The sequence below is a fragment of the Eubalaena glacialis genome, chromosome 14 (genome assembly GCF_028564815.1).
Source record: "Eubalaena glacialis isolate mEubGla1 chromosome 14, mEubGla1.1.hap2.+ XY, whole genome shotgun sequence".
In the NCBI taxonomy this organism is placed as follows: Eukaryota; Metazoa; Chordata; class Mammalia; order Artiodactyla; family Balaenidae; genus Eubalaena; species Eubalaena glacialis.
In genome coordinates, this window is record NC_083729.1 from 84,829,622 (window position 1) to 84,844,741 (window position 15,120).

At 48.5% G+C, this 15,120-nt stretch overlaps 1 protein-coding gene across 1 annotated transcript in view; it reads left to right on the forward strand.

Moving 5' to 3' along the window:
* The first annotated feature begins 646 nt into the window (after nt 1–646).
* FER1L5 (fer-1 like family member 5) overlaps nt 647–15,120 on the forward strand; it is a 55,389-nt gene continuing 40,915 nt past the window's right edge. Inside the window, exons 1-10 of the mRNA XM_061211084.1 lie at nt 647–731; nt 2,729–2,781; nt 3,374–3,465; nt 4,171–4,279; nt 5,929–5,983; nt 6,443–6,552; nt 8,519–8,647; nt 9,834–9,896; nt 10,629–10,679; nt 14,968–14,998. Coding sequence (XP_061067067.1) covers nt 647–731; nt 2,729–2,781; nt 3,374–3,465; nt 4,171–4,279; nt 5,929–5,983; nt 6,443–6,552; nt 8,519–8,647; nt 9,834–9,896; nt 10,629–10,679; nt 14,968–14,998 — 778 coding nt within the window. The remainder of the gene's footprint in view (nt 732–2,728; nt 2,782–3,373; nt 3,466–4,170; nt 4,280–5,928; nt 5,984–6,442; nt 6,553–8,518; nt 8,648–9,833; nt 9,897–10,628; nt 10,680–14,967; nt 14,999–15,120) is intronic.

Below are 15,120 nucleotides of genomic sequence, written 5' to 3' on the forward strand. Positions count from 1 at the left end.
ATATGTCAGTGAGATTTTTCTTTAACCTTACAAACCCAGCTGGCGTAAGAGCTCATCGATGAGAAAGCTAGTTTCTGTTGGTTAAAGAGAGACTCATATTTAGACTCACGTTTCCTTTAGAAAAAAGGAGGCCTAAATGTTTGCTTCCACATTAGGAAGGACTTCTGAAACACCACTGAAATCGTCTTTGATTTCCTTATTTCTTTTCTCAGCTCACCTCCCTTCTCTATTTTCTCACCTAAACTATGTGACTTTGGCAATGATTCACTCCAGATAACTTGCTTGTATAAAGAGCAGATATTATCCTTCTACCTGATCTTGAAATCAGAAGGACAGTAAGAACGAGAGAGAAAAGAGAACGGAAAGAGGAAATGAAGCTCGGCCAAATTGTTTTGTTTCTACAGCCCTGGTCACCTCAAGCCACTGGCTTCGTACCCTGTGATTCCTTCTTCCTCCCATTCTCCTCATTCCTCTCCAGAACCAAGAACCACCACCCAAGAACCACCGACCTTTGTGACATCACCTCTCTTGCTAAGCAACAGACTCGGGACCTTCCTCACCCCCTGAGCCTGGGAGAAGCCTTGGACCAAGGTGCTCCAAGAAAGAAGCTTTGCCAGAGAAGGACGGAGGGAAGTAGATGGAAGAGATGCTGCGGCTTGTCGTGTGGTCGGCCAACATTAGCCCACCCCTGAGCCCCACACCCAGACCCTGCGTGTCCGTGTACTTCAGAGGTGAGAGCCAGGAGCCCCAAGAGGCAACATATGTTCAATGAAAAACTAGATTTATCGGTGCCCTACTAGGTAAAAGATGCCCTGTGTCACAGAAAGGTGAGGTAGACACCATCTGGCTCTTTCAAATTTATCATCCTTGTTGCTATTATTTCTTTTAGTATGACTCCTCTGCCTCCCATTTTTTTCCGGTGAATGGCTACGGGAGAAAAAGAAGATGAATACTTCTCGAGTTTCTTCTATGAACTAGGGCTGTGCGACAAACAGGTTAAAAAAAAACCAAGTACCTGCTTCATAGGATGGCTGTGAGGATTTGAAAAGATACTATACATACAGGTCTTTGTACAACTTCTGGTAATAACTGCTCAATTGTATGAATTACTTTTATAATCAACAAAGTCTTATCATAAATATAATGATTTTTGCTCCTCACAACAATTCTATGAGGCAAGTTTTACTGTCTCAGTTTTTCATAGATAAGGAAAAAAGTCCAAGAAAGGTGGGAGGGGTGGTGTAAAGGACTTATGAGAGAAAATGAAAAAGGTTAAGTGTATCCATATAACAGAGAGCTGGGGACAAAAAGGGGAAAAGGGAAAGAAAGATGAACAGTCTGTTGGAGGAGAGAAAGGGGGGTGTGGACACAGGCAAATGAGGTTTTCCAGGAAGTGTGGGGAGTGAGAAAATTGGGGCCAAGAGAAAATAGGACACAGTAGTTTCCAAAAGAAATAAGCGGAGAATGAAATTCCTTAAATTTTTTTCTGGCCTGTGAAACTGCTTGCTGAGTATATGCTGTCACTCAGAGGTGGAACACTCAGGACTCCAGGTGCATAGGGTGATATAGGTTTATGTCCCCAGTTTGCGGGTTGAAAGAGGTGTAGTGGAGGTTCAGCATGTCTTTGCCCTGAAACTAATTTTACGGTGAGCCGGGGAACAGTCTGATTCCGAGCCATCTTCCCCGTCACCTCCCAGGCACTGTCTTTCTCCCCCTAGAAATCTCTCTTACAAAGATGCCTACATCCCAGAATCCTGGGTTTGCCCCCAGATTTGCCTACACATTTTTATCACTGAATGTTTGTTTGATATCTTTTATTCCTTTTTCACCTGTCGTTTCCAGCCCCGCTTCCCCCATATACCATCCACTACAGTGTCCCCCTTTCCCACTACTGGGCAGGCACAGAGAGTCCCCTGCTTCTCCCCCCACCCCATCCCCACCCCCGTCTGTCTCCTCTCTCTTCTCTCTCACACACATTCTTTCCTTGGGAAGAATCTCAAATTTAGCAATTTAGAGGTTCTTTGCAGGGCTATAGACTGTTCTTTGTTAAAGATATTTCTGGGGAAGGCATATTTTAGTGGATAAAGAGCTGTCAACCCATTAGAGATGTTTTGGGATGCATTAGGGTACACTAGCTTTGCTCCGGTCACAACGGAACCCTTAAATCCCAGTGCCTTAACACAACAAAAGTTTACCTCTTGCCCACACCAAGTGCTGCATCGACTGTGCAGATCAGGCAACAATCCTGAATGACTCCTCCAAACAGTAGTTTAGGGACCAGCTGCTCTTTGCTAGTGGCTGCAAAGTCACCAGGTACCACCCTGCCAGCAGACGGTGAGAGCACATGTGGAGAGTGGGGAGGAGAACGGAGACTCTCATGGGAGATTTTGGGAGCCAGTCCAGGGGGTGGTGAGCATGGATCCCATACTCCGTTGGCCAGAATGAGTCACACGGCCGCACCCGGCTGCAAGATGGCTGGGAACCATGTACCCAGGAAGAAAATGAAATGAACACCTAACATTATCTGTCACATGGGGTGATGTCACTCTTATAAAAAGTGAGAAATTTTGAAATCTCCAGAGTAAGAAAGAATCAGTGCTGTATCACATCTACCAATGTAGACATGATGTTTTCTACATCAAGATAAGTCCTACCCCTCTTTGCTCACTCGAACCTAGACTTTGAAATATTTCCTACCACCAATGCCGGCCCCTTGGTGTCTTTGCAGATGTCAAGAGGACAACTCGTGAGGTGGAAGGCAATCATCCCATATGGAACGAGGTAAAACACATCAGGCTAGCCCAGATGAGGCAATGACAAGCCCAACAGTGAGGCTGGGTCCAGACTGTGCCCAGAAGTCTAGGGAGGGAACAGGGAGCCTCATCAGCCTTTCCCAAGGCTGGAACATCACGCCCTGCGAGTAGCCTCTGAGCTGAGAAGGCTGTGCAGGTCTCAGGGCCGTAGCAGCCACATCTGCCCACAGCTCTTGGCCCATCTCACCCACTCTGGGGGTGGACCCATCTTGTCCAACCCGGCCGTCCTGATGTTCCCAGAAACCTGAAATAGAGACAGGGCTCCCCGTGTAGGATCCCCTCTCATCTCCCATCCATCCATGTCCCCCCAGCCAGTCCCCAAACCCCTTAGCTACTAACAAGCCCACAGTACTGCAGTTAAGCTGTGGGAGCCCAGGTAGGATGCCTGGTCCCTTGGTGAAGGTAGCAAATGCCATCCTTTTAGGAAATTAGACTTGAGGGATATTCCTCAGTTTGAGAGAAACACAGTGCCAGCCGTTCCCTGCATCTTTTCTAATTTCCTAGGAGGATGGAAAAGGGAGGGGAGAGGGAGGATGCTGACCTCTCTGTGCCTCCCACAGACCCTCATCTGGCACCTCTGGAACCGCCCCCTGCAAAAGGACTCTTTCCTGCAAATCACCCTTCGGGACATGGGCTCAATAAAGAAGGAAAGGTAAGGCAGAGAGAGAAGCAGGAGGAGCCTGATTCTCTGACTAAAGCTATGGCAGATGCTGCATCTCCTGTCTCTAATCTGTAACTCACTCAGATGCAAGGACCAGAATCCACTCCAGACAGCTAATGCAAAAAAAGAAAAAAAGGGGGGGGTGTATATGAAGGCTAGGTGTATAGATGGACAGATCAACTAGAACTGGGAAACTGGGGACCCAGGGGCAGTTCTGTCTCTTCTGAAGGCACAGAATCTCAAATCTCTTTCTCTCTGCCCAACCCTGGCTTCTCATCACAGCCCCATTCTAGTGCCTCACTGAGACTGAGGCTATGGCATCCCAGGTCAAAATTCCCAGGACAGAGAATCTGACTGGCCCAGCTTTGGTCAGGTGCCCACCTCCTGGTCCGATCAGCTGTTACTTGGCACAGGTCCCATTCCAGAGGAGTGTGGGTGCAGAGCCTCTGGGAAAAGGCTGGGCAGGGCAGAGCTAGTAACTGGGGTGCCTACTGTCCAGGAAGCCCCAAAGCCAATTCCCAGAGAGTTGAGAGCCCTCTGGTGGATGCTCCCAGTCAACTGCATCCTTCCTTAAGCCTCGGTGGACAGCACAGCTTCGAGGAGAGAAAGACATCTCTGGATAAAGTCATGCCTGGGACGGAGAAGGACACCATTTCCTCTGGCTCAGGAGCTCACACCTGCTCTTTGTCTCTCCAGGTTCATTGGCCTGGCCACAATACTGCTCAAGCCCTTGGTGAATAAACCAAGTAAGATCCTTTTCGTGAAGGACCTGACCCTGCTCAACCATTCCATGATGCCCACAGATGTGAGTCGGGCCCTAGGAAGGGTGGGTGGAGGAGCGGGGGCAGCTGGTGAAGCTGAGGTGTCCACTCCAGCAGAGTCCCAGTGTGCCCCCAACCCAGAGAGCACTTTCTGCCCAGCAGGGGACCCATCACACTTCCCATCATCTCCCAACTTCCCCATGCTGCCCTCCATCCACCTACCCACCTCTCCACCCTTCATCCACCCATTGAGATTGAGTATTCAGTTGATTGTCCACTGTTGTCAGCAACTGTGCAAGGCCTGGGATACAAAATTGAATGAAGCCCACATCTGTTGTCACTCTCGGTGACAAGTGCTCCAGCACATGTATGTTGGGGTCAGTGAGCTATTTCACTGAGGTGAAATAGCTTCTCAGGAGAGAAGGAACGATTCCACTTGGGAGGAAATGGAAGGCTTTACAGGGGAAGTGATTAAGATGTGTGGAAACACATGAAGACGAACCAGATGAGAACAAGCAAAGGCGATTTATTCAGAGCTTGCTATATAACAAGGGAGTCAGCCACCATCACTTGGTTTTGACAGAGACTCAAAGGCAGGCAGAGGAGTGGGAAAGCTTTATGGTAGAAAAAAGGGAAGGCTTCAGGTGTGCCCTGATTGGAGGCTGTTGGTGTCGGGAAGCTGTAAGTGGCCCAACTAGAAGCCGGGCATCCTATGTGATCGCTTAGAGGTGCGTATTTGTCTTTCTCCCATTGGTCCTGAGCTAGAAGTGGGGACAAAATTAAGGGATCTATCCGTTATTAATCAAATCCCGACTGTTTGTTGCTAGAGTTGGTGGTTGGACTTCCTATGAGTCTGACTCACTGCAGGTTGACTTCCTGGGCTGGTTACTATAGATATCGTGTTAGTTTCCTGAGCTGATTGCTACAGATTGCCTGTCAGAGTTCCATTTTTATGGATGGTTTTTAAGGAGGGACATGAGTTTGCCCAATGGACAGGAAAGGAAGACAATCCAGGGCAGGGGTATAAAGTACATGTGTGAAGGCTGGAGGGAAAAGAGGCAGCACTGCAAGTTCAGGAGGGTGGGCTGCCTGCACTGCTGGCACCGGGGGAGGGGGCGGAAGGGGTGTGAATGTCAGGGAGACCTGAGACTGGGTAGGCGGCCAGGGGCCAGAGGTAAAGGGCCTGTGGTCTATGCTGATGAGTTGTGACTTTACTCTGATAGTTTAGAGCACTTAGGGAGTGTTTAGGGGTCGATTCTGACGATGGTCTGGAGGATGGACGGGCAGTGAGAGTGCTTGCAGGCAGGAGGTCAGTTAGGTGTTTGCTGGAGTTCCCACATGAGGTCATAAGACGTTGGGCTCGGAAGTTAGCATCAGTGGTTCTAGACTGGTCTCAAGTCACCTCCCTCTCTCCTCCCCACCATGCTGCATCCTTTTCTGTCACCACCACTAATGTGTGCCTCCTCTATTCTTCAAACCCCATCCATGGTAACCCATTGTTCTCTCCCCACCAGTTTATAACCTCCCTCCATCCCAGACCGCACAGGCCCCCATGGTGTGGTCCTGTGCCATGGCCAGCATCACTCTGCCCAGGAAGACTGGGTGTGGCCCCTGCCAGGCTGGACCAGGTTCCAGTGCTATGATTTGGCCAAGGATCGCAGGATCTTACAGCTCCCCTACCTTTGCCTTGCAGTGCACTCTCACCCTACAGGTGGCCCTTATGACCTACAAGGATATAGAGAAGATAGGTATGTACTTCCATGGGGCTAAGCGCTGCATTTCACCAAGCATAGCTGGATGGGCTCTTGGGGATCTTGGAGACCCAACCCTTGAGCCCTACAGAAGGATAGTGACCAAGTTAGGGTCTGTAGGCCAGATCTCTGGACACCTGCCTGAGGTCACCTGTCCTCCCAATGTGTCCACTTGTCGTCTGTAGACAGAAGACCCAGCCTCCAATGGGCTGCAGAGGGAGGCAAGGATGGCCATTTCCAAGGGCCCCCATATGTAGAGTGTGAGGCCCAGGGTTGCCCATAGTGGGTGGAGACCATGGGAATGTCTGGGGAGGACATGTGCCCTTGTCAGGGCCTCTTGGCCATGATTTTAGTCAGGAGCTGGTCACTGGGGATAGAACAATGAAATGGGGGAAAAGCCTCCAAGTCTCCTGAGCCCCAGCCTCTGAGAGCCCATCCTGGACTATGTTTCCCCAGGCGATGAAGACCACCTGGCCATCATGGCACAAGAGGTGGCCAGGCAGAAACAGATGTTTCCCAGCTCCGCCGTACACAAGGCTCTGTCCCCAAAGCCTCAGCACTTCCAGGTGAGGCCGTCCAGGGTGAAAGCCCATGTGATTTGGCCGACACCCTCACCGTGTTCCCAGGCCATCCCTGCCTCTCCACAAGGTCATGGAGGAAGGTCAGGGCTTCAGATTGGGCTCCAGGTCCTCAGATCTTCACCACACCCTCTGCTCCTCCAGGGGCCGTTCTGGGAAACTTCTGTGTGTGGCTGAGGCTGGAGCCAGCTCCAGGGAGGCGACAGGAAGCACTGTGGGCAGTGCACACCAGGCCCTGGCCATGCTGGGGAGGCAGGGCTGAGGCCTGGACCCTGCCTTCAGGAGGTGGCAATACAAGGCTAGCCTTGGGCAAGGAGAAATGAGCTGCACAGCAGAGGCTGAGGAGAGTTCGAGGGGATCCCTGGGAAGCTCCACGGGTTCCACTGTGGATTCTGGAACCCCCATACCATGGCTTACCAACTTACTTCTGATCTCTAGCCTGTGATCTAACATTTCTGCCATGGTTGGACCTGCTCCCCAGCCAGCCACGTGCTCAGGAGACTGGGAGTCATCCTTGGCTGCCCCTCCTCCTCACCCCACCCACTGCATCCAGTCAATGGCCAAGTCCTAGCTCTTAATATCACCTGACCGCACCCACTTCTCCATTGCCTCTTCCATCCCCTGGTCCCAGACAACATCATCCCTTCTCTGGACCACCTTGAATAGGCTCCTCCCAAACTCCCAGCCCCCAGCTCTCTCCTGTCCATTTTTCAGTCCAAGTGGTCTTCAAAGATGTCATTCTTGGGACTTCCCTGGCGGTCCAGTGGTTAAGACTCCATGCTCCCAAAGCGGGGGGCATGGATTCGATCCCTGGTCGGTGAACTAAGATCCCGCATGCCGCATGATGTGGTCAAAAAAAAAAAGGTCCTTCTTATCATGCCATGCGTGTGCCTAAAAATGTTCTTAAAAATGAGGACTCCCAGTGTTCTCAGGACATAACCCAAACTCCTTACGATGGCTTCCCAGGCCCTTGATAACCCAGGCCTGGCCCCCAAGCCACTCTGTCCCCTGCCCCGCCCCGCCCCGCCCCGCCCTGCTGTAACATCCTGCACAACTTACAGTCCCCACTCTCAAGACCCTCTCGGTAGCCACCAGGCCTTTGCACGTGCTGTCGCCTCCTTTGGAGAACATTCCCTCTCCCCATTGGCCCTGTCCCTCTTCACGAGGCTGGCTGGCCACAGGATAGAAGGTCAGCGTGCCCAAATCACTACCCTTCCTATGTACTAGTGCTTAGGGCAAAGTTCTGACATGAGGGCTGTTTGCCTGGTTTGACCACTTTTGTCTCTGATGGTCAGGTAGCTGCATGTGTATTAATCCTTGAAGGGCTCCTGGACTTGATGGAGACACAGGAGGCCTCATGGAGAATGGCCAGATCCACGGGCTGGGCTGGGAGAGCTGTGTGCTGTTACTACCTCTAGTCACGACAGGCTCCCACGACTGTGCCCTGCCAGCCGCTGCCATCTCCAGTTCCCTCCCCTGGGGCTTTAGCCAGCCTGGATCTTACGGGCTCTTCTCCCTCCCACCTTCTAATTCTAGGCTCAGACTTCATAGTCCCTTTACTGAGTCTCAGGAAAGTATATAAAAGCAGAAGAAGAAGAAATCACAAATCAGAGATCAAATCACAGATCATAGATTCAACTGCATAGAACTTTAAAATGTTCGATTCCCTAAAAAGATGGCAGACAAACATAAAAAGACAGGAAACTGAGAAATGTTAGACTTTATTCTGTAACAAGTCCCTACCACTCAAGAAACACCCAAGATGAAAAGGGCAAAGTGGAGGTGACAGTTCCCAGAAAAGGAAAGAGAAGGAACCGTGGCCTTCCCAGGGCCCATGGGGTCGCTTCCTATCCACAGTAGATGTTTCTTATCAGAACATATTGTTCTTTTAGAGAAGAGTCCCCACTGGGGAAGGGGAGCCCAACGTCAAGTTCCCCTGTTTCCTCCTCTGCAGGTCCGAGTGAAGGTGTTTGAAGCCCGGCAGCTCATGGGCAATGACATCAAGCCGGTGGTGAAGGTCGTCATCGGAGGCTACCAGCACCACACGCGGATCAAGATGGGAAATAACCCTTTCTTCAATGAGGTGGGCAGCACATGCCCCTCAGAGCCAAATGGGGCACTTGGGCCAAGAGGGCCAGCCAAGGGCTGGGCATTTCCTGCCGGCAGCCAGCAAGCTTGCTCCCTGACGCGGGTGCTTTCATTTGTTTGTTCCACAAAGTCTTACTGGGCATGGAGGGCCAAACACTGGGCTTGGCACAGGAAATAGAGAACGAGTAATTCCGAGCCCTGCATGGGGGGGGGCCAGTGGTCTGTGGGGGGCCTCCCGCATACGTGAACACGTAAAGGATGACAATGGGGCAAGACTGCGGTGCACAGGCATTGCAGCCGTGAAATGCAGGTCATCTGTAGCCCTGGCCACTGCGGAAGCCCCACCTCATAGCATCATGTCTGACACAGTAGGAACTCCATCCACATGCGCTGAATTAATTGATGACTAGACCACCAAAGAAAAGATAAAAGCACGGTGGGAGCAGGGAGCAGGGGTTGGAGAGGACTCCGAAAAGGCAGGATGGGGAAAGATAATTCAGGAAAAAGGAATAGTGTTCTCAGAGGCCTGGAAAGGAGAAGCGGCAGGACTGGTTGGCAGAACTGTAGACACGGGTGTACTTGGAGAGGAGTGGTCGGAGGTGAGCCTTCAAAATGCCCTGGGGCCCCGTCATGGATGGGACTTGGGAGCCATGGAGGGATTCAAGCAGGAGAGTGATGGGGCCCGCTCTGCATCTGGGGAAGGAGGTTCTGGCTGCAGCTGGGAGTGGGGTGCAGTGGACAGACAGGGCGATCTTTTTTTTTTGGCCGCGTTGCTCAGCTTGTGGGATCTTAGTTCCCTGACCAGGGATTGAACCCAGGCCCTCGGCAGTGAAAGCGCAGACTCCTAACCACTGGACCGCCAAGGAATTCCCAGGGCGATCTAGAAAGAAGTGGAGGCTTGAATCTCCATCCCAGGGCAGTTAGCTGGGCCTTGAGCTGCTCCTGACAAGTCCTCCAGGGATCCCTTACCCCGCCCTTTTCTGGAGAGAAAACCCCTCCAGGACCTGGCAGGCCTCTGCTTCTGTGGGAGGAGTGTTCGGGTGGTAGTGAGCTGAAAGCCATTGAAATGGGCAAACAGCGGGGCAGAAACCTGCTCGTCTGAGGCTTCAGGCTTGCTGAGTCCCTGGGGGAAGTGGTGGAAGGAATGTCTCTTACCCACACCCCGACTCTCTCTGCTTCAGATCTTCTTTCAGAATTTTTATGAGGTTCCTGCAAAATTCTTTGACGAGACCATCTTAATCCAGGTGAGGAGCTAGCTGGACAAGGTGGGTCCACTTTCTTATCCCACCTCAATTCTGGAAAGTGCGTCAGCCCTGCATCCTTACCTATAGAGCTAGAGTCACATCAGATGGTCTTTCTGACCCCAAGGCAGCATCTCTGCCGCCTTCTTTATCCCGGCAACCAGACACCCCATTCATTCATTCATCCATTCAACAAATGTTGTGGAAGGCCAACTGATAGGCCCTGAGCTCAGCTCCGAGGTGAACAAAGCAGCCCTTTCCCATGTGCCAAGATTCTCATGCCACCCCTCAAATGTCCCGTCAACATGGGACATCCCTTTCTCCAAGCAGAGGGAGCCCGGTAACAATGGTGAGCATGTATTTATCAAGTGCTTCCTATGTGCCCAGCACAGGGCTAAGGAGAGCAAGGCTTCTCCCTTGAAGAGTTTACATGTTCTTGAGAAATAGCCAGGACAGCATGCAGTGGAGAAAGTGGAGTGCAACAATTTGCTTTGTGGAGATCAAGTGAATTGTCCTCTCTGATCAATTTCCTCATCTGTAAAATGGAGCTGAAATAGATGGACTTCACAGGGCTCCTCTGCAAATTAAATGAGAAAAGCTACATGGAAGTGTCAGCCATTAGGAAGCATTGAGTAAATCCTGGAGAATCCAGATGTGCCCTTATGATTCCTCCCATGGGGCTGGGGGAAATTGGGCTTGTGAATAACTGAGATCTTTCTGGAAACTCCCCTGCAGGTGATGAATTCCTCAGTGATGAGATTCAACGCAGAGATCGGGAGATTCCAAGTGAGCACTGGATGGAGGAGGTGGTTTGGTGAAACAGTTACAGAGACCCACCCTGGGCTCTGTGTCCAAGTCTAGGGGAAAGGATTTTGATGCTAAAAGATCCAGATTTGGATCCACCTACCAACTGGGTGATTTAGACAAGTTATTCGGAGCCTCTACTTCCTCATCTGTAAAATGGGGATAATAATATACTCAACCCACAGGGTCATTGTGAGGATTAAAGTATGTAACATTTATGAAAGCGCTGGGTGCCACGTTAAATCCCCCCACACTTATAACACTGTTGAAGCAGAGGACTCAAAAGGCCAACCAAATTGCTGGAGAAACTTAGAGAAAGATTGCTGCCTGTGAAGACAGAGTAAAAAGATTTGCTTTGGGAAAGACCCAGGTTGAGAAGTGAGGAAAGTTCACATGGTCATGAAGGGCTAAACTAAGATTCTCCAAATCCAGGAAGATCAGGAAAAGGCAGGGTTGCCAGATTAAATACAGGATGCCCTGGAAATTTTGAATCTTAAACAACAGGTACTTTTTAAATATAAGTATGTCCCCAGTATTTCATAGCTCCTCATGAGATATTGCTGGGGACCTACGTATACTAAAAAAGTTGTCGTGGTCCGAACGCGGGTTGGAAAAGAATTTCTAGACATAAGGCAGAATGTAAAGAAGATAGAATTTATTAGAGGAAGGGTCGCTGCCAGAACAGAGGGCCAACTTCCTAGTAGTCTGGGAGAGTCAAGCCCAAACGTGTGCTCTTGATCAGTTTTTATAGCCAGAAAACAAAGGAATGGACCGAGGTGAAATTTTCCTTTACCGATTGGTCGAGGCACATATACCTTCCTTCTATAGGATGGGAGTGGGACAGGGCAGATGCCTTTCCTTATTTGGGACAGGTCCCGTTGCCCGGGCGGGCGTCGCCCAGATGGGCTCAGGAATTTCGTAACCATGGTAACATGATAGGGAGGGTGATTAAGAGTCTCGTAAGGGGGGTGTAACGCTGAAACTTTTTCAGGCAGGGTCGTCCTTTGTCCTTGAAGCACCATTGTCCTTGGAGCACCACATTGTTTACCTGTAATTCTAATTTAAGCTGCCATCTGTATTTTCATTTGCTAAATCTGGCAACTCATGGAAAAGGGCTCAGCCCTTGGGAAAGGCAAATTTAGGGCAAATCAGAGTAAGGTTTCTTTCTCACTACAGTACTTGTAATAAGCACACGAAGGGTCATGACCTGCCCCTCCCCCACCTAACCCTCAAGGAAGCAGCACAGGTTTCAAAATTAAGAGATTCTAGAGAGGCTAGGTAGCAGGAGGTCAAAATGTGCTTTTGACAAAGGCCACTGTGCGACTTCCAGAAGATGACCAACGATTGTTGAATAAGTTTTAGAGCTCAGGGAAAACCCTGAGCTTTTAAAGGTATATATATTCCTTTCTTGGAAAATTTCAAACATACACAAAAGTAGAGAGAATGGTATCATGAATTCCCCCATCCCTATCACTCACCTTCACCAATTCATTGTCAATCATGTCATCATGTTTTATCCACACCTGGCCCCCTTCCTCTCCCCTACAGATTTTGGATCAAATCTCAGACATCATTTTATTTTTAAATATTTCATTACCTATTTCTAAAACATACAGATTTTATTAAGCATAACCAAAGACAATGACTACATCTAAACACCTTTATAATTCCTGGATAGCACTAAATATCTAGTCAGTGTTCACATTTCCCTAATTGTCTTGTGAATTCCATTTACAGTTTGTTCAAATCAGGATCCAAACCAAGCGCACACATTGCAGTTGGTTAAAATGTTATTTTTAGGTGTATTTTATTCAGTTGGTCCTGCCCCCTAGTTTACCTTGCCGTTTACTTGTTGAAGCAACTGGATAGTTTGTCCTGCAGTTTTCCCTCAGTCTGGATTTTGCTGGTTGTACCTCCAGGGGATCCCTTCTCACGTCTCTCTGCCCAGGTATTTCCTATCTAGAGGCTAGATAAGACGGGTCAATTTGGCAAGATGATGTCACCAGGAGACACAGAACGACTGTTGGTCTCTTTTTATGTTGTTAACAGCTATTGATGATCGCTGCCTAGATCTATGGCTTCATTAGGGGTGACTGAGTTTCATTTTGGTTTGTTTTCTTCTAGCTTTATTGAGGTACAATTGACATACAATGAATTATACTATTTTATTTTATCAGGATCTTAGTCCCCCGACCAGGGATTGAACCCGGGCCAAGGCAGTGAAAATGCTGAGTCCTAACCACTGGACTGCCCGGGAATTCCCTATACATATTTTAAATGTATAATTTCATGTTTTAAAATATGTATACAACCATGAAACCATGATCACAATCAAGGTAATGAACATATCTATCATATCTATCACCCTCCAAACTTTCCTTGTGCCTCTTTGTAATTCTTCCCTCTTCCCCCAATCCTGCCTGCTCCCATCCCCAGACAACCACTGGTCTGCTTTCTGTAACTACACATTGCTTTGCATTTTCTAGAATTGTACATAAATGGAATCATACAGCATGTACTTTATTGTTGTTTGGCTTCTTTCAATCAGCATAATTATTTTGAGATTCATCCATGTTGTTTCATGGATCAATAGTTCATTCTTTCTTATTGCTGAATAGTATTCCATTTATGGATATACCACAGGTTGTTGATCCATTCATCTGCTGATGGGCGTTTAGATTGTTTCCAGCTTGGCGCTATTAAAACAAAGCTGCTGTAACACTGATGTGTAAGTCTTAGTATGGACCTATGCTTTGATGTCTCTTGAGTAAATATGTAGAAGTGAAATGACTACCTCATACAGTAGGTGTATGTTTAACTTTTAAAGAAAATTCCTAGCAGTTTTTTCCCAAAAATTCCAGATAAGTTCTACCATTTTATATTCCCACCAGCAGTATATATTAGAGCTCCAGTTACTCCACAGTCTTATCAAAACTTGATACTGTCCATCTTTTAAATTTTGGCTCTTCTAAGTATGTGTGGTGGTATCTTGTTGTGATTATAATTTACACTTCCCTGATGATGTTGAGCATCTTTTCAAGTATTTGCTATCTAACTTCTTTGAAGTGTCTGTTCAAATCTTTTGCTTGTTTTCATTGGGTTGTTTGTTTTCTTACTATGGAGTTTTGAGATTTTTTTATATATTCTGGATACAAGTCCTTTATCAGATAAATGATTTGGAAATACGTTCTCCCAGTATATGATGTCTCCTTTCATTTTCTTTTCTTTCTTTTTTTTTTTTAAGGGTTCTTTTTTTAAAAAAAAATAATAAGTTTATTTATTTATTTATTTTTGGCTGTGTTGGGTCTTTGTTGCTGCATGCGGGCTTTCTCTAGTTGCGGCGAGCGAGGGCTACTTTTCATTGTGGTGTGCGGGCTTCTCATTGTGGTGGCTTCTCTTGTTGCAGAGCATGGGCTCTAGGCACACGGGTTTCAGTAGTTGTGGCACGCAGGCTTAGTAGTTGTGGCACACGGGCTCTAGAGCGCAGGCTCAGTAGTTGTGGTGCACAGGCTTAGTTGCTCCACGGCATGTGGGATCTTCCCGGACCAGGGCTCGAACCCGTGTCCTCTGCATTGGCAGGCAGATTCTTAACCACTGCGCCACCAGGGAAGCCCTCTCTTTTCATTTTCTTAACAGTGTCTTTCAAAGAGCAGAAGTTTTACATTTCGATGAAGTCCAATTTATCAAAATTTTCTTTTATGGATTGTGTTTTTGTTGTTGGATCTAAGAAATCTTTGCCTACCTAACCCAAGGGGCTGACTGAGCTTTAAAGCAGGCCTACATGCAAAATTTGGGGCTTGCTCTATGGACCCTTCCAAGGGTGGCCTGAATGTTCTGCGGTCCCTTGCCCCACACCACCTTCAATCCTGTACTGCATCCCTCAGGCCTCAGGGAGTCAAAAACTGTCTCCCAGGGGAAAGGGAAAACCCATAGTCTCTTTGCCAAATCCTCCCTTGACCATCCTCTTCCCCAGGACGGGAGACACCTTTCCCCACCCCCCAGGTGTAGGGAAGAACAACGCTGTGTTGGCCAGCAGTGCGGGTGGTGATCAAGAATCCTTTCAATCCAGGCCACCTCACTTACTAGTTGTAAAACTTTGGGCTCTTCTCCCAAACTCAGTATCCTCCTCTGTAGAGTGGAGGTGATAATGGCCCAACTTCCAGGTCGTTGTAAAGATTAAAGGAATTAGGGTGGAACAAGTACTCGTATTGTCAACACGTTGGTTGGCTGGAGGCCCTAACTAATCCTTACTCTATTCTTGTCTTTTCAGACAGATATTGGGTTCATCTACAACTCTCCAGGTAGGTAGCAGTTGTTGGAAGTATGTGTGTCTTCTGAGAAAAACCAGGTCAGGTGTTGAAATCATCTCAAAATCCCTGTATGTTCAACACATGGGGGGAGAGTATTAGAAAATGTGAATTAT